The following is a 25,912-nucleotide window of genomic DNA, read 5'->3' as shown; positions in this document are numbered from 1 at the left end:
GGAACCCTGTACATTCCCTTGCACAGCCCTATTCTAAATCGCTTAAACTATGCTGATAGCTGCTTAGGTTCTTGAGTAGTTCTGCTCTTAAACGTAGGGAAGCCCTGAGAACTAAATTTTGCCCCAAAATAAAAATAGAAATTATGAGATTCCCTCCTGTCACTTTGGTTAACCCAGTCCTTCACCTGCCCTGTGTCAGTGTCTTCTGAGGGCAATTGCGTTGCTCAAATCACTAGCACAGAGGTTCCTTAATTTGGGGCCTTAGAAACCATTGTGGGCCTTGGGGTCCATGAACCCCATGAAATTATTTGTAGACTTGTATGTACATTTTTCTGGGGAGAAGGTTCAGAACCTCTGCAGGGAAGGGGGAAGAAAACCCTCCCATTAGGAAGCATGCTTTTGCAGTTAAATGGCGATGGTGGAGGTGATAGGGACTTCAAGAGCAAAATGCACCTTGTATTGCATAAGAAGCATACACAAATCAATAAATCAAGGGAGATTATACCAGTAGGACTGAATCAGGGCCTTCAAAGCTGGACTGAGTTGGTCCTGTTCCGGCACATATGGTCCACTGGAGACAATGTATGATTGAGTTTTTCTTTGCTCTAAAAATTATATTAAACATTTATTTTGAAATAGTTTTCTTCGTGTTTTTTTCTTCTGCTATGACGTCATGCAGCAGCCCCAGAAAAACAGCTGCTTGGAAAGGCAGCAACAGTGCCCTCTGGCTTTACAGTGCACAGCTGAAGCCTCATTTTGACTGAACTGTAAGATGTAGCAGTGATTATCTCTGATATTAGACCCTTTTTCTTTCTTTTTTTTTTTTTTTGAGACGGAGTTTCGCTCTTGTTGCCCAGGCTGGAGTGCAATGGCGCAATCTCGGCTCACCGCAACCTCTGCCTCCCAGGTTCAAGCGATTCTCCTGCCTCAGCCTCCCTAGTAGCTGGGATTACAGGCATGTGCCACCACGCCCAGCTAATTTTGTATTTTTAGTACAGACGTAGTTTCTCCATGTTGGTCAGGGTGCTCTCGAACTCACGACCTCAGGTGATCCGCCCGCCTCGGCCTCCCAAAGTGCTGGGATTACAGGCATGAGCCACCGTGCCCAGCCCAGACCCTCTTCTTAAAGAGGGATTCAGCTATGAAAATCTTATTTCCCCTACTATTAGAAAAATGATATTTAGAAAATGAATCTTGGAAAGACTATAAATGCATTTATCATCAGAAAAAGTATGTTTTAGAAGACAAATTCAGTCCAGTCTTCAAATACACAAATATCTAGGCTGGGCACAGTGGCTCATGCCTGTAATCCCAGCACTTTGGGAGGCTGAGATGGGCAGATCACCTGAGGTCGGGAGTTAGAGACCAGCCTGACCAACATACAGAAGCCCCGTCTCTACTAAAAATACAAAAATTAGCCGGGTGTGGTGGCGCATGCCTGTAATCCCAGCTGCTCGGGAGGCTGAGGCAGCAGAATCGTTTGAACCCGGGAGGTGGAGGTTGCAGTGAGAGGAGATCGCGCCATTGCACTCCAGCCTAGGCAAGAAGAGCGAAACTGTCTCAAAAATATATATATACACAAATATCTAATTATAAATAACTCTCATACATCAATTTACCTTAAGCTATGCAAGTATGTCTGAATTTTGCTTTCAAAGGCACTAGCATTTTACCTTTTTTTTGCATTTATATTCTCACGATGAGGTTTATTCAAAATTTCAGTTTTGTATTAACACTTTCTATACTTTTTTTTTTTTGAGACGGAGTCTCACTCTGTCGCCAGGCTGGAGTGCAGTAGCGTGATTTCGGCTCACTGCAACCTCAGCCTCCTGGGTTCAACCGATTCTCCTGTCTCAGCCTCCCGAGTTCAACCGATTCTCCTGTCTCAGCCTCCCGAGTTCAACCGATTCTCCTGCCTCAGCCTCCCGAGTAGCTGGGATTACAGGTGCACGCCACTGCGACTGGCTAATTTTTCTATTTTTAGTAGAGACGGGGTCTTGCCATGGTTGCCAGGCTGGTCTCGAACTCCTGACCTCAAGTGATCCGCCCGTCTCAGCCTCCCAAAGTGTTGGGAATATAGGCATAAGCCACTGCGCCCGGCTTTTTTTTTTTTTTGAGATGGGTCTTTCTCTGTTGCCTAGGCTGGAGTACAGTGTTGCGATCTGGACTTATGGCAACCTCCACTTCCCAGGCTAAAGCGATCCTCCCACTGCAGCCTTCTGAGTAGCTGGTACTTGCCACCACGCCTGGCTATTTTTTTCTTTTTCTTTTTTTTTTGGAGAGACAGGGTTTCACCCTGTTGCACAGGCTGGTCTCAAACTCCTGGGCTCAAACTCCTGAGCTCAAGCAATGCGCCCTCCTCGGCCTCCCAAAATTACAGTTGTGAGCCACCAAGCCCAGCCTATTCCTACACTTTTCTTTTTTTTGGGGCGGGGGGTGGATGGAGTCTTGCTCTGTCGCCCAGGCTGGAGTGCAGTGGCGCGATCTCGGCTCACTGCAAGTTCCGCCTCTCAGGTTCATGCCATTCTCCTGCCTCAGCCTCTCAAGTAGCTGGGACTACAGGCACCCGCCACCACGCTCAGCTAATTTTTTTTTGTATTTTTAGTAGAGACGGGGTTTCACCATATTAGGCAGGATGATCTCGATCTCCTGACCTCGTGATCCACCTACCTCAGCCTCCCAAAGTGCTGGGATGATGGGTGTGAGCCACCACACCCGGCCTCCTATTTCTACACTTTCTATTGAAACATTTAACTAGCATATTGCTCTCCTGGCAGAGAGAAGAATTAGTTACCTATATTTTAATTTAAAAAAAAAAAGGTTGGGCCAGGCGTGGTGGTTCATGCCTATAATCTCAGCACTTTGGGAGGCTGAGGTGGGTGGATCTCTTGAGATCCGGAGTTAAGAGACCAGCCTGACCAATATGGAGAAACCTCATCTCTACCAAAAATACAAAATACAAAATTAGCCGAGCATGGTGGCGGGTGCCTGTAGTCCCAGCTACTTGAGAGGCTGAGGCAGGAGAATGGCATGAACCCGGGATGCGGAGTTCGCAGTGAGCCGAGATTGCCCCATTGTGCTCCAGCCTGGGCAACAGGAGTGAAACTCAGCCTCAAAAAAAAAAAAAAGGCTGGGCGCAGTGGCTCACGCCTGTAATCCCAGCACTTTGGGAGGCCAAGGCAGGCAGATCACCTGAGGTCAAGAGTTCCAGACCAGCCTGGCCAACATGGTGAAACCCTGTCTCTACTAAAAATACAAAAATTGGCCAGGTGCGGTGGCTCACGCCTGTAATCCCAGCACCTCGGGAGGCCAAGGTGGGCGGATCACGAGGTCAGGAGATCGAGACCATCCAGGCTAACATGGTGAAACCCCGTCTCTACTAAAAATACAAAAAATTAGCTGGGTGTGGTGGCGGGCGCCTTTAGTCCCAGCTACTCGGGAGGCTAAGACAGGAGAATGGCGTGAACCTGGAAGGCAGAGCTTGCAGTGAGCCAAGATCACACCACTGCACTCCAGCCTGGGCAACAAAGCGAGACTCCGTCTCAAAAACAAAAACAACAACAACAAAAAACAAAAATTAGCTGGGCATGGTGGTGGGTGCCTGTAATCCCAGCTACTTGGGAGGCTGAGGCAGGAGAATCACTTGAATCCGGGAGGCAAAGGTTGCAGTGAGCCAACATCACGCCACACTGCACTCCAGCCTAGGCAGCAGAATAAGACTCTTGTCTCAAAAAAAAAAAAAAAAAAAGCTTTTTTTTTTTTTTTTTAAAGAATTGGGGTTTCGGCAGGCCCAGTGACTCACACCTGTAACCCTAGCACTTTGGAAGGCCAAGGTGGGCAGAATCCTTGAGCTCAGTAGTTTGAGACCAGCCTGGGTAACAGTGAAACCCTGTCTCAAAAAAAAAAAAAAGTTGAAAAAAAAAAAAAAAGCTGTGGTCTCCCTCAGTTGCCCAAGCTAGACTGCAGTGGCGCTATCATATCTCACTGCAGCCTCAAATTCCTGGGCTTGAGTGATCCTCCCACCTCAGGTTCCTGAGTAGCTGGGACTAAAGGTGGATACCAACACACCCCGCTGATTTACCTACATTGAACAGGGGGCTATGATGATAAATGAACCCCAGCCCACTCTAGCCTTTCACCTAAGTCCTCTGTCAAGCATTTTAACTGAGCTGCTCAAGAGACCAGGCTTACAAATTAGCAATTTCAGTTTGTTCCCTTTTTCCTACTGGGGCCTAGGTATTCAATCAGGAAAAACTGCTTCTCAAACTGACACAGCTAGCTGGACAGCTTTTCTTAGAGCCCTAGGAGACAGGGTCCTTTAGACTTCAGAGTTTTAGGAGAGAGAGCTAGGGAGTTCCAGATTGGTTTAGTTCTGAAAAACAGACTAAGTATCTCTAAAGAGGGGAAGCATAATAAAGATTAGACAGGCCAGGCGCAGTGGCTTCATGCCTGTAATCCTAACACTTTGGGAAGCCAAGGCAGAAGGGTCACTTGAGCTCAGGCACTTGACACCAGCCTAGGCAACACAGTTACCAACACAGGCAACATAACCAGCCTCGTCTCTATTAAAAAGTAAATTTAGGCCAGGCATGGTGGCTCACGCCTGTAATACCAGCACTTTGGGAGGCCAAGGCAGATGGATCACTTGAGGTCAAAAGTTCGAAACCAGCCTGGCCAACATGGCAAAATCTCGTCTCTATTAAAAATACAAAAATTAGCCAGGCATCGTGGCGGGTATCTGTAATCCCAGCTACTCGGGAGGCTGAGGCAGGACAACTGCTTGAACCTGGGAGGCAGGGGTTGTAATGAGCTGAGATCGCGCCACCGTACTCCAGCCTGGGCAACAGACTTTGCTTGGAGAAATGTAAATAAATATACTCTGCCCTAATGACTGCAAAAGTTAAAGAAACCAAAGAGGGACTCCACAGACTTAAACAACAAAACCCACAACCAAATACTCTACCTACTTAAGGGCTGGCTATATTTAGTCAAGCATTAGGTAATGCATCAGTTCTTCCCTTGATCACTTATACCCATAACAGCTAGCAACAAATATTCACAACAGTGTGGTGGAAAAGTTGGTTATAGTTAAAAAGTACTTGAACGTTAAGTACTTAAGTACACTTGAGTTTGTGGGGTTTCGAGGTTTGTTTTTTTGGGGGAAGTACTATTTCTCACATTTGCACAACATCACTGGAATAACAATTCCACTTTATTATTCTTTCTCAAGCAAAGTGTAAATGGTTGAGGCTAGAAATAAAAAGTTATTTTTTTAAAAAAAGAGAATGTTGCCAGGTACGGTGGCTCACGCCTGTAATCCCAGCACTTTGGGAGGCCGAGGTGGGCAGATCACCTGAGGTCAGGAGTTGGAGACCCGCCTGGCCAACATGGTGAAACCCCGTCTCTACTAAAACTACAAAAATTGGCCGGGCACGGTGGCTCACGCCTGTAATCCCAGCACTTTGGGAGGCTGAGGCGGGCGCATCACTAGGTCAAGAGATCGAGACCATCCTGGCCAATATGGTAAAACTCCGTCTCTACTAAAAATACATTAAAAAAATCAGCTAGGCATGGTGGTGCCCACCTGTAGTCCCAGCTACTTGGGAAGCTGAGGCAGGAGAATCGCTTGAACCCAGGAGGCAGAGGTTGCAGTGAGCCGAGACTGCGCCACTGCACTCCAGTCTGGTGACAGAGTGAGACTCTCTCAAAAACAAACAAACAAACAAACAAAAAAAACTACAAAAATTAGCTGGGTGTGGTGGTGGGCGCCTGTAATCCCAGATATTTGGGAGGCTGAGGCAGGGAGAATTGCTTGAACCCGGGAGGCAGAGGTTGCGGCAAGCCGAGATCGTGCCACTGCACTCCAGCCTGGGCAACAGAGCTAGACTCCATCTCAAAAAGAAAAAAAAAAAAAGAATGTCAAATTCAGGCCCTAAACACCATGGGAACTGCTGACCAAAGGATAAAAGTCATACTTTGCAACTGGAGCAAAATATATGGTCCAGGAGGCAAAATTTCAATCTTTGGCCAAATTTTTGCCAAAAACGATCAATAACAGGACGTTGGGGCCTAAACACAGGACCATAAAAAACTGATTAACTGGCCAGGCACCGTGGCTCACGCCTGCAATCCTAGCACACTGGGAGGCCGAGGTGGGCGGACCACCTGAGGTCAGGAGTTGGAGACCAGCCTGGCCAACATGGTAAAACCCTGTCTCTACTAAAAATACAAATACAGGCCGGGCACAGTGGCTCATTGACTGTAATCCCAGAACTTTGGGAGGCTGAGGCGGGAGGATCACCTGAGGTTGGGAGTTCAAGACCAGCCTGACCAATATGGAGAAACCCCGTCTCTACTAAAAATACAAAACTAGCCGTGCATGGTGGCGCATGCCTATAGTCCCAGCTCCTCGGGAGGCTGAGGCAGGAGAATCGCTTGAACCCAGGAGGCAGAGGTTGTGGTGAGCCAAGATCACGCCATCGCGCTCCAGCCTTGGCAACCAGGTGAAACTCCGTTCCAGAAAAAAATAAAATGCAAAAATTAGCCAGGCATGGTGGTGAGTGCCTGTAATCCTAGCTACGCGGGAGGCTGAGGCAGGAGAATCGCTTAAACCTGGGAGGTGGAGGTTGCAGTGGGCGAAATCGCGCCACTGCACTCCAGCCTGGGCGACAGAGCAAGATACCATCTCAAAAGAAAAGGAAAAAAAATTGATTTAACTGTGGAAACCAAACAGAAGCAAGCATCTTCATCCCGAAGAGGGGGAATTACTGTAAAGAATCACTCCTTTTCTGCAATTATACAGGCAGCAGGAAAAAAAAAAAAAAAAAAACCTCCTACCTCTGTCAACGAATCCTACTCACAGTCACTGGTCCCTAGGATTTGGCCATCAGGCAAAATGAGTGTCCAGGACTTCACAGCCACAACCAGTGGGCACCCTGAGAGATTGATCCTCATTCAGCCTACTTGGATGGCTCTTTTGTGATGCTATGGACAACTAAGGCCACACTTTGGTAAGGCAGGCTTTCCAACTGCCCCAATGATCTTTGAAGCATTCCTTGTGAAGTTCTCATATAACAAAGTTACAAGGAGTAGGTGTTTACATAGCAACTTAAGACTAGTTACTCGTCTAGGTATTTATGAGGAGACAGTGCTGATACCATTTTCAAATGAATATAGAGTTTGTAGAATTTGTCATAAAAGCATAATGCAACTCATCTGAGAGGGGAGAGCTGAAAAGGAAGTTGAAGGTCTGGTTGAACAGTAGATGAACAATAGACTAAGCAGCAAAATGACCAGTTTGGCCTCATTATCAGTATTTGGCCTCTGGCCAAGTCAACCAAGTCAAGGGCAGCACACACAGAAACAGAGCTCGGAGTTCCTAATTTTCAGTCCTACAGTCCTGTGTTTTCCTTAGATAACCAGGAGGCCACTAATAAGCTGGTTTTATTCCCACTTTTTCTTTTTTTTTTTTTTTTGAGACAGAATCTCGCTCTGTCACCCAGGCTGGAGTGCAGTGGCACGATCTCGGCTCACTGCAACCTCCAGCCCCCGCGTTCAAGCAATTCTCCTGCCTCAGCCTCCCAAGTAGCTGTGACTATAGGCGCACACCACCACACTCAGCTAATTTTTGTATTTTTAGTACAGATGGGGTTTCACCATGTCTGCCAGGACGGTCTCAATCTCTTGACCTCGTGATCTGCCCGCCTTGGCCTCCCAAAGTGCTGGGATTACAGGCGTGAGCCACTGTGCCCGGCCTATTCCCAATTTTTCTTAGCAAAGAATGGAAAAGCTTGTGGGTCAACCTTAAGGATAGTAAGTTTCATTTACAAATGAGTAACAAATTTCTGCTGCTGGTACAGTATTTGCCACTCAGTAGCATCCAAAAATTTCACTAGATTACTTCATAATGGAGGATGAATCCCAAGTGTCTAGGATCCTCCCCCATTAAATTCTTGACAGAAGACCCACAAAGATCATCTTTAAAAGCCTTTTCTGCTCCTATGACTATTTAAGTCCTACCAAGTTAGTTAGCTTTTTTAAACTCACATCTCTTGATCAGTGTAGAGCCAACATGTCATATGTAGGTAAAAAATCAACCCACAGTAGGCATCAAGTGTACTGAAGCTTCAGTTAGGAGTAAGTGGTTCCAGTTTTGGATTGAGGACCCTAGTCAATGATGATCCTATTTTGTAATCCAGTTGTAAGACATCTGGGGAGCAGAGGGAAAAAAGTTAATGCTATGGAATTGTCACTCCAACTGAAGAAAATTATTAATAGGAGGAGCAGAACTTCAGTTCTGGAAAACTTTTTTTTTTTTTTTGAGACAGAGTCTTACTCTGTCACCCAGGCTGGAGTGCAACGGTGAGAGGCTCATGGCAAACTCTGCCTCCCGGGTTCAAGCGATTCTCCTGCCTCAGCCTCCCGAGTAGCTGGGATTACAGGCACGCAACACCACACCCGGCTAATTTTGTATTTTTAGTAGAGAAGGGGCTTCACCATGTTGGCCAGGTTGGTCTCAAACTCCTGACCTCAGGTGATCCACCCGCCTCCACCTCCCAAAGGGCTGGGATTACAGGTGTGAGCCACCGCGCCAGGCCAAGTTCTGTTAAACTTTTAGTAAGGCTGAAGGCTTAGGCATGTTTTGACCATTTGTAACTGATAATGAGACTCATCACAAGGTACCCACAAAATTCACTGCCAGTCACCCTGCTACGTCAAAGCCTCTCCTACTTCAGCACCTACCTAGGCATAATTTTAACTGACATTTTAGCAATAAAACTTTTATTTGAAGATATCCTTGAGCCACAAATCTCTCTGGATTTAGATTTCAAGCAGTAGGAAGTAAGATGGTTTAACCTGCAATTCAATAAAAGAACTTCACATCAAACTTCAATCTTTAAGAAGCTGCTACAGCTATAATGTAAGGTTAAGAGTTTATTCTTTCAAAGCAGGTCTCCTCATCTCTTAAACGCTATACATATGAAATAGATAAAAACTGGTTTCTTTTTTGGTAGCATTTAGGATCTACAAAAGCGATCCTTCAATTACTTGCAATTTCAAAAAATTGAGGTTACCTAGTAACAATGCACCAGTAGAACACAAAATACTCTGATTTTGTTTAGTCTGTGGGAAAAGAAAAATCTTTAAACTGGAAAGATTTTGTAGTCTTACAAAGATTACATTGGAATTGGAATTACTGTAGTTCGTTTTTCCCTCTAGGAGGGCAGCCATTTCTCTAAAAGTTTTGTAAAAGTTAAGACTAGGATTTCAAAATGCAAGCAGATGTTGATGAAGCATACGAAATGGGCAACTCCATTTCTATTTCGGAGCCGCAGCGACTCCGACTTTGTGCCCCAACCCTGTAAAGGGCAAAACCTCATCCCTTCGGTGTAAACTTTCAAGAGAAGTGGGGCAGCACATTTTAGGCGTTTCACCAAGAGGCTGGCGACATGCTAGGTCAGGTTGTCCGGAGAATCAGGGCTGAATGGGAGAGATCTTGAGGGCAAGAGCCTCAGAGACCTTCAGGCACCGAGCTCGTGAAGGTTTCCACGTGCCCCTCTCTAGCTGCTCCCAGGGGGAATTAGTGGTTGCTACAGTAGTTTAAGAGGGCCGTGGTTTTTCGCAACCCGGGCGGCGAGATGGCGCTTTGGCGTAAGCGAGGTAAGGTGGGTGCACTGGGATCTCCGCTCTCGGAGCCTCCAGCTGACTGCCACGCCGACTTGTGGCCAGACCTGCGACCTCCGCCCTCCCCCGCGGCGCCAGCCTCTGGAATCTGGCGTCGCCCCCACCTCTCCAGTCGAAGTGGGAGTCCCTCTGTGCGGGGCCTCGCCGCCGTACCCAGGCCGAATGGGGGTGGGGAGGGAAGCTGGCAGAGCTCGGCCTCAGGATCCGCGCCCCTGTGGAAGGACGGCAGAGGGAAGCCGTTTCACCAGCCTCTCCCCTTCTGGGGTCTCGGGAAACACGCGGTAATTACCGAAGAACCCCGCACTCTGTGAGAGGCGAGGCTGCGGGGCTGCCGGGACGGTTTGAGGACCGGGCTCGGCCTGGGAGACTCCAACCTTCACCCTCCCTGGCCCCCGGTCCCACTTCCCGCCGTCTCCCGGCGCCGCCACTTCAGGCAGCCCACTCGGCCCGGCCTCTCCCCGTGCCCGGACCACCCCCCACGGGGTGCTCTCACTGCGCAGCGAGTCCCTCCGCTGCCTCCTCCCAGCCCAAAATGGCGGCGATGGCCGCCGAGCTTCTCGTCGCCTTCCTCAAAGGCCAAGGATCCCTCCGCGCCTACTGCCCCGCCCACCTTAGCCGGATCTATTTTCTGCCCCGTAAAGATTAACGCCATCAATGAACTCTTTTAATTGAGTTCGGAGAAGGCGGGTCCAGTTGTGCCTCCTCACAGCTAATCGTTGCCAAAAAAGCGAGAATATTGGCAGAAGGCTTGACCAATCAAAGAAGGCAGCGATGCGCGCGCGCGGTCTGCCCCCGCGCAAGGGTAGATGGGTTTTGGAGTCTCGGGTGTGCCTGTTGACGTTACAGGCCCTTGGATCGCTTTTCAGGCTAGAAGAACTACAATCCCCAGCAGGCACCGCGCGTCCAGGCTCTCTCCTCCCCCCCATCTTAGTGGCCTGAGCGGCTTGACCAGAGCTGCTGCAACTGCAGCAAGAGGTAGGGCTCAGGCGTTGGGAATTGCACCGACAGGCAGTCGCACAGAAAGGCACACAGGTGTAGTGGTGTGCATAGCCCTTGACAGCGAATAGGTCAGTTCCACCTTTGCAAAACCTCTTTCCATGACTATCTCCCCTCTTCCAAGAAATCCATCCTTATCCTAGTTGGGTTTCCCTCCCAGCTGCATGTAGTGCAAAGACCTCTTTCCCCTTTCTCCTGTTTCCCTTTCTGAGAGGAAGGAGGGAGGTAGGCCAGGACCTTAGAGGAAAAGTCCTCAGTACTAGGCTGGCCCAGGTTCCAACTGTGCTTCTGGCCTTTGGAGCCCAGCTTGGGGAGAAGGTTGGGGGTGCAGGGCTGCATCAAGATTGGGGCCACTGGAGACAGTGGGGAAGGACTCGTGAGCTTGCTCCATGTTCTCCCGTGGCAGCAGCAGCCCCGCTGCACTCCCAGCCTCCCCAGGCAGTCCTCCTTTGCCCCTTTGGTGGTTGGGGAAACAAAACTTACACCTGGCTTCCTGGCTGCCAACCTGGGCCTTGGTGACTTCCAGGAGGACAGTACAGGACATGAGTCCTGGTGAGGGACCCGAGGAGCAGGACAGAGAAGACGGCCCCTGAATCCCATTTGGCCCCTTGCTGGCTGGAGGTGTGAAAACCAGCGGTGGAGGCAGCCTTCGGGGCCTGCATTTGAGAATAAGGGTATGAAGGGCTGAGGTACAAAATGGCTGCCACTGCCTGGGCAAACAATTCTGAGCAGCCAGAGTATTCCTGAGAACGTTCCTTCAGGATTTAGGTTTCTGTTGTTGTTCAAAGCAGGTGTCACTAGTTCCAGGCGTCTGCTGAAAGATTTGGAACGGAAGATGATGGCCACTCCGAACCAGACCGCCTGTAATGCAGAGTCACCAGTGGCCCTGGAGGAGGCCAAGGTAAGTCCCTGCCCTCCTGCCTACCCGAGCACCACGAGCATGGGTCCCACAGCTGAGATCCAAACTTCTTGTCCCAGATGTGTTGGTAGATTTGGAAAACCAGTATTTTGACGAATCCGTACTATGCACTAGGCAATAGGCCGGAATCCCAGTCTATGCTAGCTTATGAAATCTTAGTAACTGGCCGGGTGCGGTGGCTCACACCTGTAATCCCAGCACTTTGGGAGGCCTAGGTGGGTGGATCACCTGAGGTCAGGAGTTCGAGACCAGCCTGACCAACATGGCAAAACCCTGGCTATACTGAAAATGCAAAATTAGCCTGGCATAATGGTGGCGCATGCCTGTGATCCCAGCTACTTGGGAGGTTGAGGCAGGAGAATCGCTTGAACCCAGGGGTCAGAGGTTGCAGTGAGCCAAGATCTCGCAATTGCACTCCAGCCTGGGCATCAGAGCGAGACTCCGTCTCAAAAAAAAAAAAAAAAAAAAAAAAAAAAAAAATTCCTAGTAACCCTTTCAGGTAGGAATTATTTCCAATTCCCAGAAGCTAAGGTTCTGAGACCTGAAATACCTGTTCCAGAATCATGCTGTCTACAAGCAACAGACCCAGGGTTTAAACTTAGGGCCTTCTGACAACAGAACATTGCCTTGACCTCGAGTCCAAAGAGGGCATGGAGGGACTGGGTTGAATGTTTACATTTTGTCCAGGCTAAGAACCAAGTCTGAAGCAGGAAGAAGAGTTTTTGGTTCATAATTTGGGATGGACCCAGGCAGGCAATTCACTTGAGACCAGAAGTTCAAGACCAGCCTGGCCAACATGGTGAAACCTCATCTCTACTAAAAATACAAAAATTAGCTGGGCATGGTGGCACATGCCTGTAATACCAGCTACTCAGGAGGCTGATGCACCAGAATCACTTGAACCCAGGATGCAGAGGTTGCAGTGAGCTGAGATCACACCACTGCACTTTAGCCTGGGCGACAGAGTGACACTCCATCTCAAAAAAGAAACAAAAACAAAAACAGGCCAGGCGCAGTGGCTCACGCCTGTAATCCTAGCACTTTTGGAGGCTGAGGTGGGTGGATCACCTGAGGTCAAGAGTTCAAGACCAGCCTGGCCAACATGGTGAAACTCTGTCTCTACTAAAAATACAAAAATTAGATGGGCGTAATGACAGGCGGCTGTAATCCCAGCGACTCAGGAGGCTGAAGCAGGAGAATCACTTGAACCCATGAGGCAGAAGTTGCAGTGAGCTGAGATTGTGCCATTGCACTCCAGCTTGGGCAACAAGAACAAAACTCTCTCAAAAAAAAAAAAAAAAAAAAAATGCTGGAAGCCGGGTGCAGTGGCTCACGCCTGTAATCCCAGCACTTTGGGAGGCCGAGGTGGGTGGATCACCTGAGGTCACGAGTTCGAGACCAGCCTGACCAACATGGAGAAACCCCATCTCTACTAAAAATACAAAATTAGCCAGGCGTGGTGGCACATTTCTATAATCCCAGCTAGTTGGGAGGCTGAGGCAGGAGAATCGCTTGAAACTGGGAGGCAGAGTTTGCAGTGAACTGAGATCACGCCCCTGCACTCCAGCCTGGGCAACAGAGTGAGACTCCGTCTCAAAAAAAAACCAAAAAAATAAAAAAACCTGAAATTAGCCCGGCGTGGTGGTGCATGCCTGTAATCCCAGCTGCTTGGGAGGCTGAGGCATGATAATCACTTGAACCCAGGAGGCAGAGGTTGCACTGAGCTGAGATCACGCCACTGCACTCCAGCCTGGGTGACAAAGTCAGACTTTCTCAAAAATAATAATAATTTGTAATGGAGGTGGGGGTAGGATATAACCCACGAAAGAGGAGAGAGAAAGATCATATCAGGCCCTCAGAGGATGGCACTTCCCAACCTGGCAACAGGAACCCATGCTTGTTCGGCCCATGTTCTCTCAGTACCTGCCCTTACCCATTCTTCCTTAGTCCACAACTCCCTATAGATGAGCAGGGGGCTTAGGACAGGGGTCAGAGAGCTTCTGACCCACCATGCCTAGCCCATTCCGTGTTTTCTGGATTGACTGAATTCGGAATTCATGACGTGTCAGGGCTACAATGTTCAGCCAGGTCACACAGCTTATCTACAGTAGTGGTCATGGTGGTAGAGGGCCAAGTCTTCAGGAGGGAGGCAGCAAGTAGGGCTAGGGGGCTGGGCTCGCTTGGGCGAGGGTGGAGGATCAATAGGGCACTTCTACTGAGGGCTGGGAGCATGTGACTGATTGTGTACACCAACAAGCCACCATGCCTTGGCATCCCAGTGGCCTTGCCTGTCCCAGCTGGGGCAACAGCTCTGTCTCATTTGGCCCAAGCCACTGGTGGAGACAAGGGCTATTGCTTTTATTTCGTGATCTCCCTGCAGGTGAAGTAACACGACAAACTCCACATACATACACACCCCACACACATACACACCCTGACATACCTCCTTTTCCCTGAAATTCTCTTCAGGGTCTGCAAAACACACGACATATGCCTGGCTCTTAAGGGCCGCGCATACACCACATTGCTCAGTACACACCCTGTGTGCATGGACCATGCTCACATGTCTCTGAACTGCGTTGCATATTATTCAACAACATACCAGTGGTAGTGGTTATTATTAGAAATTGCCCAAACCACAAACTTAGAGCAATTCATTTCCCATCTCCCACACCCAGTACTCCCACCCTTCCCACAACAGAGATAAACAGATGCCCTGAACATACACTCTCTTGACAGCCTTTATACCTCTTAGATAAGTTCTGGAACTCTCTCACTGCAGACTGGAGGCTGACCCTCCCTCTCTTTGGAAAGGATCTCTTTCCTGCCATTCATATTGGAGAGTGATACCACCTACCAACTTCTGCCTGGAATAAATATGTTCCATCATTTTATTTTATTTTATTTTTTAATTTAATTTAATTTAATTATTTTATTTTATTTTTTGAGCCAGAGTCTTACTCTGTTGCCCAGGCTGGAGTGCAGTGGCGTGATCTCGCCTCACTGCAACCTCCGCCTCCCAGGTTCAAGCGATTCTCCTACCTCAGCCTCCCAAGTAGCTGGGATTACAGGTGCGTGCCACCACGCCCGGCCAATTTTTTTGTATTTTTAGTAGAGACGGGGTTTGGCCATGTTGGTCAGGCTGGTCTCAAACTCCTGAACTCAGGTGATCTACCTGCCTTGGCCTCCCAAAGTGCTGGGATTACAGGCATGAGCCACCACGCCTGGCCCGCTGCATCTTCTTTATGCCAGAAGGATAGAGAAGGGGAGTCTTTTTTTTTTTTTTTTGAGACTCCAGCTCTGTCACTCAGGCTGGAGCGCAGTGGCGCGATCACAGCGCACTGCAGCCTCAACCTTCTGGACTCAAGTGATCCTCCCACTTCAGCCTCCCAAGTAGCTGGGATTACAGGTGCTCACCACCATGCCTGGCTAATTTTTTATAATTTTTGGTAGAGATGGGGTTTCGCCATGTTGCCCAGGCTGGTCTTGAACTCCTGGGCTTGAGCAATCCACCCTCCTTGGCCTCCCAAAGTGCTAGGATTACCAGCGTGAGCCACTATACCCGGCCGTAAGTCTTATTTCCCAATATCTTTTGGATCTCCCTATCCTATAATCTTTAGTCCACTTAACAGATACTTACTGAGCACTGCCCTTGTGCTGTGCATAGGAATACAGTGGTGACTTGGACAGACAGACGAGATGCGTTCTCACATGAGGAAGACAGATGTTAAATGGCCATATGCTAAATGCTATGTGCTAACTGTGTGATGTGATAGAATCACTAGGGAGGCGAGATGGGGGAGTCTACTTTAGGTAGGGTGGTCAAGGAGGGGCTCCCTAAGGAAGTGACATTGGAACTAAGCTCTAAAAGATGAAAAAAGGTAGCTGGCAGTGGTGGCTCACGCCTGTAATCCCAGTACTTTGGGAGGCCGAGGCGGGTGGATCACTTGATGTCAGGAGTTTGAGACCAGCCTGGCCAACATGGTGAAACCCCATCTCTACTAAAAATACAAAAAATTAGCTGGGCATGGTAGTGGGCACCTGTGATCCCAGCTACTCTGGAGGCTGAGGCAGGAGAATCGCTTGAACCTGGGAGGTGGAGGTTGCAATGAGCCGAGGTCGGGCCACTGCACTCCAGCCTGGGTGACAGAGCAAGACTCTGTCTCAAAAAAAAAAAAAAAAAAAAAAAGCCCAGGTGCAGTGGCTCATGCCTATAATCCCAGCACTTTAGGAGGCCAAGGTGGGCAGATTACTTGAGGTCAGGAGTTCCACACCAGCCTGGCCAACATGGTGAAACCATTTTTAGTACCCATCTGTACTAAAAATACTAAAATTAGCCTGGCATGGTGGTACACGCCTGTAGTCCCAGCTACTCAGGAGGCTGAGGCAGGAGAATCGCTTGAACCCGGGAGGCGGAGGTTGCAGTGAGCTGAGATGGGAACACTGCACTCCAGCCTGGGCAACAGAGCAAGACTCTCACACACACACACACAAAAAATGAAAAAAAAGCCATGCAAATAGCTGGAAGCAGGATCAGCTGCATAATTTGTGGGGCCCAGTGCAAAAGGGCTCCTTATTCAAAAATTATTAAAAAGTTAAAGACAGTGGCCAGGTGTGGTGGCGCATGCCTGTAGATCCAGTTACTTGAGAGGCTAAGGCAAGAGGATTGCTTGAGTCCAGGAGTTTGAGGCTGCAGGGAGTTATTATTGCACCTCACTGCATTCTTGCCTGGGCAACAGAGTAAGACCCTGTCTCTAAAAATAAGAGTCTTTTTTGTTTGTTTGTTTGTTTGTTTGTTTCGAGGTGGAGTCTCACTCTGTCGCCCAGGCTGAAGTGCAGTGGCGCGATCTCAGCTCACTGCAAGCTCCGCGTCCCGACTAACTGGGACTACAGGCGCCCGCCATCACACCCGGCTAATTTTTTTGTATTTTTAGTAGAGATGGGGTTTCACCACATTAACTAGGATAGTCTCGATCTCCTGACCTCGTGATTCACCCATCTTGGCCTCCCAAAGTGCTGGGATTACAGGTGTGAGCCACCTCGCCCGGCCTGTTTGTTTGTTTTTGAGATGGAGTCTCGCTCTGTCACCCAGGCTGGAGTGCAGTGGTGTAATCTTGGCTCACTGCAACTTCCGCCGCCCACATTCTCCAGTCTCAGCCTCCTGCATAGCTGGGATCACAGGCACGTGCCACCACGCCCGGCTTATTTTTGTATTTTTCGTAGACATAGGGTTTCACCATGTTGGCCATCCTAGTCTCGAACTCCTGACCTCAGGTGATCCGCCCACCTCGGCCTCCCAAAGTGCTGGGATTACAGGCCTGAGCCACCATGCTGAGCCTAAAAAACTTATTTTAGGCCTTGCGCGGTGGCTCACACCTGTAATCTCAGCACTTTGGGAGGCTGAGGCAGGTGGATCACCTGAGGTCAGGAGTTTGAGACTAGGCTGGCCAACATGGTGAAACCCTGTCTCTACTAAAAATACAAAAAATTAGCCAGGCGTGGTGGCACGTGCCTGTGATCCCAGCTACGCGGGAGGCTGAGGCTGGAGAATTCCGGAGGCAGAGGTTACAGTGAGCCGAGATTGCACCACTGCACTCCAGCCTGGGTGACAGAGCGAGACTCCATCTCAAAAAATGAAATAAAATAAGGTTTTTTTTTTTGAATAACATGTTTAAGACAAGGACAGCATGAAGCCAGGTGTGGGGCCTCTGTGGGACTTCACAGGTCACCTGCCCATGAAGCCAGTGGTGTTTGAAAGTCAGGTTTTCTGGGAAGAGGGAAGAGCCGGTGCCATTTGGGCTTCTGATCAAGCAAATGCATCAAGATCCATCTTCTATCCCAGTTTTCTTCTCCTACTTTACTCATTTGGACAGTATTTATGGAACTCCTACTCAGTGCCAGGTATTATTCTAGGCATTGAAATTACAGAGTGAAACACACAGGCAAAATTCCTGCTCTCACCATGAGTTTACTTGGGGAAGGTTGGGGGACAGACAGTAGACAGGTCTCTTTGTAAACAAATGGTTGCAAAAGGTTGAGGGGCTGAGAGTGACCAAGTTAGCTGAGTGTAGGAAGGTAGGCTTCAGGCTAGGTAGAGAGGGAAAGGTTCCACCTCCAAGGACAGGCTGTCTGATCCATCCTTCTTCCTCCTCCCTCTCTTTAGACCTCTGGTGCCCCGGGGAGCCCCCAAACACCCCCTGAGCGTCATGACTCTGGTGGTTCCCTGCCCCTGACACCGCGGATGGAGAGCCACTCAGAGGATGAAGATCTTGCTGGGGCTGTCGGTGGCCTGGGCTGGAACAGTAGGAGTCCCCGGACCCAGAGCCCAGGGGGCTGCTCAGCGGAGGCTGTGCTGGCCCGGAAGAAACACCGTCGGCGGCCATCGAAGCGCAAAAGGCACTGGCGACCCTACCTGGAGCTGAGCTGGGCTGAGAAACAACAGCGGGATGAGAGGCAGAGCCAGAGGGCCTCCCGGGTCCGCGAAGAGATGTTCGCCAAAGGCCAGCCCGTGGCCCCCTACAACACCACCCAGTTCCTGATGAATGACAGAGACCCGGAGGAGCCCAACTTGGATGTGCCCCATGGGATCTCCCACCCAGGTTCCAGTGGGGAGAGTGAGGCCGGGGACAGTGATGGGCGGGGCCGAGCGCACGGTGAGTTCCAGCGGAAGGACTTCTCTGAGACTTACGAACGCTTCCACACCGAGAGCCTGCAGGGCCGCAGCAAGCAGGAGCTGGTGCGAGACTACCTGGAGCTGGAGAAGCGGCTGTCGCAGGCGGAGGAGGAGACTAGGAGGCTGCAGCAGCTGCAGGCGTGCACCGGCCAGCAGTCCTGCCGCCAGGTGGAGGAGCTGGCTGCCGAGGTCCAGAGGCTCCGGACCGAAAACCAGCGGCTTCGTCAGGAGAACCAGATGTGGAACCGAGAGGGCTGCCGCTGTGATGAGGAGCCGGGTACCTAGGGGTGCCTCCCAGCCTGGTGGACCCAAGGAGAAGGTCCCATTTCGTGCACACTCAGGCCAGCTGGGTCTCAAGGAGGCAGGTGGCAGATGAAAACCACCGTCAACACCCTGTGCGCCCGGAGAACAGCTAAATCGGTTCAGACTCCCACCTCACCGTTTCCATAGTTGGCTCTTTTGTGTCATCTTACCCTTTACAGAGAAATTAAATGGCCTTGGTGGGACCAAATGGGAGTATCTAGGATTGATTTCACTAGGGCTGTTGTGAGAACCAAAACATTTGCCCCAGAGAGGTCTGAGTGGGGTCCCAGTCCCTGCTGCCCCAAGCCTAGAAAACAGAAGGTTTTCTAGGTGGGAGGGAGTTCAGTCAGGAGCCCCCAGTTTCGGCCAGAAACTGACGCTCAAGATAGCAGATCGCTGTGAGGAACTGTGAGCTTTCCCTGGAGGAGAGAACGGGGGTTTTCGGAGAAGACCCAGGCCCAGGGGTTCCTTCAGAGTTTGCTCCTGAGCTCCCTGTATTCTCCCCACAGTTTAAAGGCTGGACTAGACGGGTTCTGGGTGCCTTGTGCCTCCTTGTTCTTGACAGCCCCCAACCCTGACCCCTCTCTGCAGGGGGTTGGGCCTGAGGTTAGTCATCATGTGTTTGTGTTTGTCCCTTACCTCCCAAGGGTACTAAGGGAGGTGCTCTCCTGATGGAAAATAAAGTCAAGAGACAGAGGGGGACAGCACATGGATCCCCAGCAGAGCAGAGCAGAGCAGCCTGGCTCTCCTGGTGCCTGCCATGTGTCTGTGCGTCCTGCTCCTCTCAGCCTCATCATGTGGGTGTGAATTCTCTGAAGTGTGTGAGGCCCTCGCCTGTCTGCATCAGAGAGAGCTGGGTCAGCCTGGGTAACGCAGATACCACCAGCCAGCGTCAGGCTCTGAGACAAGCTCACCCACCCCCTCGCACTCAGACCCACCCTTCCCCAGACACCCTGTCTCTTCCATCCCCTCCTGGTGCCCTTGCAGACTGGTGTTGGGTGTCAGGCAGCAATGAACATGGACAACTAATGGTGGCGGAGGAAATTAGTCAACTCACCAGTGAGCCAGTGCTGGCTGTGCCAGCAGGCAAGGGGAGGGGCAGAGGCCTGGCTGCCCAGTCTGGCTTCTCTTCCAGGCCCTCATCTTGACAGGCCACATTGGGCAAGATGAGGCTTGGCCCAGGAGCTGCTGGGGATGGAAATGTTGATGAAATCTTGTGTGTTGCCAGGACAACTTTCATTTCTATCCTGCCACACCCAGGCCTGGCCAGAGCCTCCTACAATGAAACACAGAACAGATTCTAGGAACGCATGGGTTTCAGGAGAAAGCAAAATCCCATCCTGGGACACCTGCCCCTGGAACCCTGGGTCCTCAGACAGCTCAGTCAGGAAGGGCAGCAGGAATGATCATGGCCACTTTGCAGACGGGAAACCAGAGGCTTAGCGAGGAAGTGGCTTTTTGGATTCCAGGAGAGCCTCTGGAGGCCTGCCTGCCCCTGTGGGGTGCTGTGGGGTGCTAGCCTGGGACCCAGAGGCCCCTTGGCATTTGCTGGCAGCCTCCCAGCTGCATTCCTCAGCATGGAGCCCGAGGGAGAGAGGAGGCCCGGGACAAAGGTGGACAAAGGTTGTTTACCCGGAGGTGCCTCTGTGTGTGTGTCTAGGAGGTGAGAGAAGATTCCAGAGGGCTGCTGGAGTGTCGGGGGAGGGGTGTGGGTGAGGGTGCTGGGGGCTCATTGTGGGCTGGTTATGCCAGGGAGGGGCAGGTGAAGAGTTTGGCCTTTCTTGGCCCAGAAGCTGAGGAGCCTGGAGGCAGGGAAGCTGCCAGCTGCTCCTCCAACATCCCCCTTACACATAAAAGGCTGAAGGGCGCAAATAGGGCAGCACCTCGGTGGGTTAATTCCCGCACCCCCACCTCACCCCGCTGGAGGGCGGGTGGGGCAAGAAGAGAACAAAGGAGAGGATGCTAGCCGGGAGTGTGGGAGGGTCTGAACCCAAATGGGAGGGGTCCGTGAAAAGGGTCCCTGTCTGCCCCTCCCCCTGTCTGGCTCCCTGATTCCTGGTTAAGGGGTGTGCAGGGAGGAGATTGTCCTGGGGCCAGAGCTGGGGCTTAGCACTGGAGAGAACCGACTCAGCTGTGGGTGGGAGCCAGGCCTGGGTCCCTCGGTGCCCCGCCCCCTTCGCTGCTTCCAGTTGTTCCCACACCTGCTGCTTGGTCTTGAAGCCTGGGCCTCCACTCCGCCTACTGCAATGGTGGAAGCTCCAGTTTACAAGACACCCCCACCCCCACATCACACGCTCTAGCTGGGGAAGTTGGGCTTGGACACAGCCTCCCTGGGCCTTTCCACAGCTGCCCTCACGCCCTGTGCTTTCTGGGACCCTCTTGGTCAACTGGGCCAGGGGAGGGAAGCGCAGAGAACATATGTTTCATGGGAGTGACTGTTGAAGCCTCCCACCACCCCTGCCCAGCCTGTCTTAGGATCCCTCTTTCTTCCCCGGCAGGAACTGCCCGACCCCAGGTGGAAACTCCTGTGCCCAGTGGACAGACCCTGCCTGCAATAGGGTCAGGGAATGAGGGAGAGGGGTAGGCAGAGATTGGTGGGCTGGGGCAGGAAGAAGCTGCCAGGGAGTGGGGGAGGGGGTCCAAAGGGAAGTAACGGTATTGGGGGGAAGGGTGGCCAGGTCCCATTGCCCTTGTTGGGAACAGGCAAGTGTGGCACTGGCCCTTTAAGTGGGGGTGCCAGTCAGTGCCCTCCCCCAACCAACCCAATTCATGGGCACACTGAGCATGTGCAGGGGCTGTGCATGTGGGGAGGGGAGGAGAGGGGAGGGGAGAGGGGGGCATACATTCCGGAGGGAGCTTCTCATCCCCCTACTTCCGGTAGCTGCCCCCACTCTCCTTCCTGGGTCTGACAAAGGAGCCCATGGTGCTCACCCAATCCCTTCCCCCACCCCAGGCCCCAGGGGGTGCTGCCCTCTGCAAGTGCTGAAGCTGCCATGGGTGCTGGGCAGTCCCTCTCTGCCCTGGGGAGTCTCCTGGCCGCCTGGAGGTGGCACACATGCAGCCCAGTGCCAGCCTCACTTCCCTGGTGTGGGCGGCGGCAAATCTTCCTGCTGCCTACGTGTTCCATTTCATTCCATTGGTGCCAGGGTTTTTAAAAGAACCATCCACCTGTGATGCCACTTTGAAAGTGAAACAGCTCAAAGGATGCAGGCCCTACCCCCTAACCAGGACCTTCCAGTCAGAGAGGAAGCAAACAGCCCAGAGGCTGCAAGGGCCTTCCTTGAATCCCGCTCCTTCTGCTTCTCCCCTGCTGGCCAAGGGATCAAAGTCAGCTTCCTCCAGACTACCTTCACCTGCAGCCTGGGACCTTCCCTCAAACCTTTCCACCACCTAAACCTTACCTGTTTCTGCCAAGTCTTCCCCTCTCCCAGCCCTCAGCCCCTCCTGTTACCACCCCTACCTCTTTAGCACTTGTCCACTCTTAGCTACTGGTACCATTCTTTTTATTTTTATTTTATTTTTTTTTTTTTTGAGACAGAGTCTCACTGTTGCTCAGGCTGGAGTGCAGTGGTGCGATCTCAGCTCACTGCAACCTCTGCCCCCCCAGGTTCAAGCAATTCTCCTGCCTCAGCCTCCCGAGTAGCTGGGATTACAGGCGCCTGCCATGACACCCGTATAAATAAAATTAAAAAAATAAAAATATTTTTGTATTTTTAGTAGAGACGGGTTTACACCCTGTTGGCCAGGCTGGTCTCAAAAACTCCTGACCTCAGGTGATCTGCCCATCTCAGCCTCCCAAAGTGCTGGGATTATAGGCATGAGCCACCATGCCCAGCTTATTTTTCATTCTTTTTTTGTTTGTTGTTTTGGTTTTTGAGACGCAGTTTCACTCTTGTTGCCCAGGCTGGAGTGCAATGGCGCAATCTCAGCTCACTGCAACCTCCGCCTCCCAGGTTCAAGCAATTCTCCTGCCTCAGCCTCCAATGTAGCTGGGATTACAGGTGCCCGCCACCATGCCCAGCTAGTTTTTGTATTTTTAGTAGAGACAGAGTTTCACCCTGTTGGCCAGGCTGGTCTCAAAAACTCCTGGCCAGGCGCAGTGGCTCACACCTGTAATCCCAGCACTTTGGGAGGCTGAGGTGGGCGGATCACGAGGTCAGGAGATCGAGACCATCCTGGCTAACACTGTGAAACACTGTCTCTACTGAAAATACAAAAAAATAACCGGGTGTGCTGGCGGGCGCCTGTAGTCCCAGCTACCGGGAGGCTGAGGCAGGAGAATGGCATGAACCTGGGAGGCGGAGCTTGCAGTGAGCCGAGATCGCACCACTGCACTCCAGCCTGGGCGACAGAGCCAGACTCCGTCTCAAAAAAAAAAAAAAAAACTCCTGACCTCAGGTGATTCGTCCACCTCGGCCTCCCAAAGTGCCAGGATTAAAGGCGTGAGCCACCGCACCCAGCCTATTTTTCATTCTTGAAGTGAAATTTACATGCCACGAAATCACCCCTTTAAAAGTGAACAACGGGCGGGTGTGGGTGGCTCATGCCTGTAATCCCAGCACTTTGGGAGGCTGAGGTGGGCGGATTACCTGAGGTCAGGAGTTCGAGACCAGCCTGACCAACAGGGTGAAACCCCATCTCTACTAAAAAATATAAAAATTAAGTCAGGCACGCTGGCTCATGCCTGTAATCCCAGCACTTTGGGAGGCCAAAGCAAGTGGATCATGAGGTCAGTAGTTTGAGATCAGCATGACCAACATGGTGAAACCCCGTCTCTACTAAAAATACAAAAATTAGCCGGGCGTGGTGGCGTGCACCTGTAATCCCAGCTACTCAGGAGGCTGAGGCAGGAGAATCACTTGAACCCGGGAGGTGGAGGTTGCAGTGAGCTGAGATCGCACTACTGCACTCCAGCCTGGGCAGCAGAGTGAGACTCCGTCTCAAAAAAACAAAAAAAAAAAAAAAGAAAAAAGAAAAAAATTAGTTGAGTGTGGCGGCAGGTGCCTATAATCCCAGCTTCTTGGGAGGCTGAGGCAGGAGAGTCTCTTGAACCCAGGAGGCGGAGGTTGCAGTGAGCCGAGATCACACCACTGTACTCCAGCCTGGGCGACAGAGCGAGACTCCTTTTAAAAAAAGAAAAGAAAAGAAAAGAAAAAAAGTGAATAAGGCCAGGGCATGGTGGCTCACATGTGTAATCCCAGCACTTTGAGAGGCCCAGGTGGGAAGATTGCTTGAGCCCGAGTTCGAGACCAGCCTGCGCAACATGATGAGACCCTGTCTCTACCAAAAAAAAAAAAAAAAAAAACAACCAAACCAAACATTCAGGTGTGTTGGTGCACATCTGTAGTCCCAGCTACTCAGGAAGCTGAGGTGGAAGGATTGCTTAAACCCAGAAGGTCAAGGATGCAGTGAGCTGTGATTGCATCACTGCACTCCATCCTGGGTGACAGTGAGACCTTGCCTCAAAAAAAAAAAAAAAAAAAAAAGGCTGGGCTCAGTGGCTCATGTCTGTAATCCCAGCACTTTGGGAGGCCGAGGTGGGTGGATCGTGAGGTCTGGGGATGGAGATCATCCTGGCCAATGTGGTGAAACCCTGTCTCCACTAAAAATACAAAAAATTAGCTGGGTGTGGGTGGCGCGCGCCTGTAGTCCCAGCTACTCAGGAGGCTGAGGCAGGAGAATCGCTTGAACCCAGGCAGTGGAGGTTGCAGTGAGCCGAGATTGCGCCACTGCCCTCCAGCCTGGTGACAGAGCAAGACTCCGTCTCAAAAAAAAACAAAAACAAAAACGTGAACAACCCAGTGGCATTTAGTACATACTCATGATGTGTGCAACTGCCACTTCTAGTTTCAAACATTATCACTCCGAAAGGAAACCCTGTACCCATTAAGCATTTACTCCCCATTCCGTCCTTCCCTAGTCTGGCAGCCACCAATCTGCTTTCTGTTTCTATGGGTTTACTCATTCTGGATATTCTGGTGGTAGAGCCACGAGGGGAAAACTCTCTGGTCTCTTGGTGTCTGTACCTGAAACACACAGACTCCCCGAGGGTGCTGCTGTAGAGGGAGCACTGGACCAGGAGTCCTGAGCCCTGTGATCCATCCCAGTTCTTCTTCTCACTCAGGGGCTCTTTTTCTTCATTTGTTCAAAGGGTTGGGAGGTGGCCTCAGGCCAGTTTAGGATCCTGCATCCTCCAGGACCCATCCCTGGCCAGGGGGCTTCTACCTGGAACAATGCTGCCTGGCCAACCACCCCGTTGATCTCCTGCCTCCTCCCTGTGAGTCCAGGCAGTGAAGGTGGAGCCAGGGGACAGTGTGATTAATACTGTGGGGTTTAGGGTAAGACACAGGAGATGAAGAAACTTGAGCTCAGAGAGGTTGAGAAACTTGCCCAAGGCCACACAATTCCTGCCATACTGGAGCCTTAGCCGGTTCTCTGATTGTAGTTTGAGCCCTTGACCACCTTAGTCTCCTATCTTCAAAGAGATAAAGTAAATTAAAGGCTTAGCCAAGTGCCAGCTGTGTGGGAGGTGTGCTCAGATGGAAGCAGCCATACATTTTATGACTTCCAGGACATTGTGTAATCATGAGTAGCTCTATTACAAGGTGGTTCTTGGGAGTTCTCACTGTCTCCCTCCCTTAACTTTTTTCTTTTTTCTTTTCTTTTCTTTTTTTTTTTTTTTGAGACAGAGTCTCGCTCTGTTGCCAGGCTGGAGTGCAGTGGCACGATCTTGGCTCACTGCAACCTCCTACTCCCTGCTACTCCCTGGTTCAAGCAATTCTCCTGCCTTGGCCTCCCGAGTAGCTGAGATTACAGGCACAGGCCACCACGCCCAGCTAATTTTTGTATTTTTAGTAGAGACGGGGTTTCACCGTGTTGGCCAGGATGATCTCGATCATGAGCCACCGCGCCCGGCCCTCCCTCCCTTAACTTTGGGAGCAGGTGTCCTCTCTGCCCTTTCTACCAGCCTCTCTAGGAAGACAGCTTTTTCTTTCTTTCTTTCTTTGTTTTTTTTTTTTTTTTTTTTTTTTTTGAGATGGAGTCTCGCTGTGTCACCCAGGCTGGAGTGCAGTGGCGCAATCTCGGCTCACCGCAACCTCTGCCTCCCAGGTTCACGCCATTCTCCTGCCTTGGCCTCCCAAGTAGCTGGAACCACAGGCACCCGCCACCAGGCCTGGCTAATTTTTTGTATTTTTAATAGAGACGGGGTTTCACCATGTTAGCCAGGATGATCTCGATCTCCTGACCTCGTGATCCACCTGCCTCAGCCTCCCAAAGTGCTGGGATTACAGGCATGAGCCACCACGCCTGGCCTTTTTTTTTTTTTTTTAAATTGA

General features: G+C 50.9%; 1 protein-coding gene across 8 annotated transcripts; it reads left to right on the top strand.

Moving 5' to 3' along the window:
• Positions 1-9,389: 9,389 nt before the first annotated feature.
• Positions 9,390-18,788, top strand: HEXIM2 (HEXIM P-TEFb complex subunit 2). Of its 8 annotated transcripts, XM_003806528.4 has the most exons (4): positions 10,620-10,751; positions 11,207-11,354; positions 11,472-11,581; positions 17,763-18,788. In XM_003806528.4, exons 3-4 carry the CDS (start codon positions 11,516-11,518, stop codon positions 18,555-18,557), a joined length of 861 nt encoding a protein of 286 aa, XP_003806576.1. In that variant the 5' UTR covers positions 10,620-10,751; positions 11,207-11,354; positions 11,472-11,515; the 3' UTR covers positions 18,558-18,788. The 8 variants fall into 8 exon arrangements, with proteins under 8 accessions (XP_008953027.2, XP_008953023.2, XP_003806581.1 ...); XM_008954779.6 differs by lacking the exons at positions 10,620-10,751; positions 11,207-11,354 and adding an exon at positions 9,390-9,660; XM_008954775.7 differs by lacking the exons at positions 10,620-10,751; positions 11,207-11,354 and adding an exon at positions 9,419-9,660 and having other exon boundaries at positions 11,469-11,581.
• The last annotated feature ends 7,124 nt before the right edge of the window (positions 18,789-25,912 follow it).

This window comes from Pan paniscus, chromosome 19 (assembly GCF_029289425.2).
Source record: "Pan paniscus chromosome 19, NHGRI_mPanPan1-v2.0_pri, whole genome shotgun sequence".
NCBI lineage: Eukaryota > Metazoa > Chordata > Mammalia > Primates > Hominidae > Pan > Pan paniscus.
This window is presented reverse-complemented; position numbering and strand designations above follow the sequence as displayed.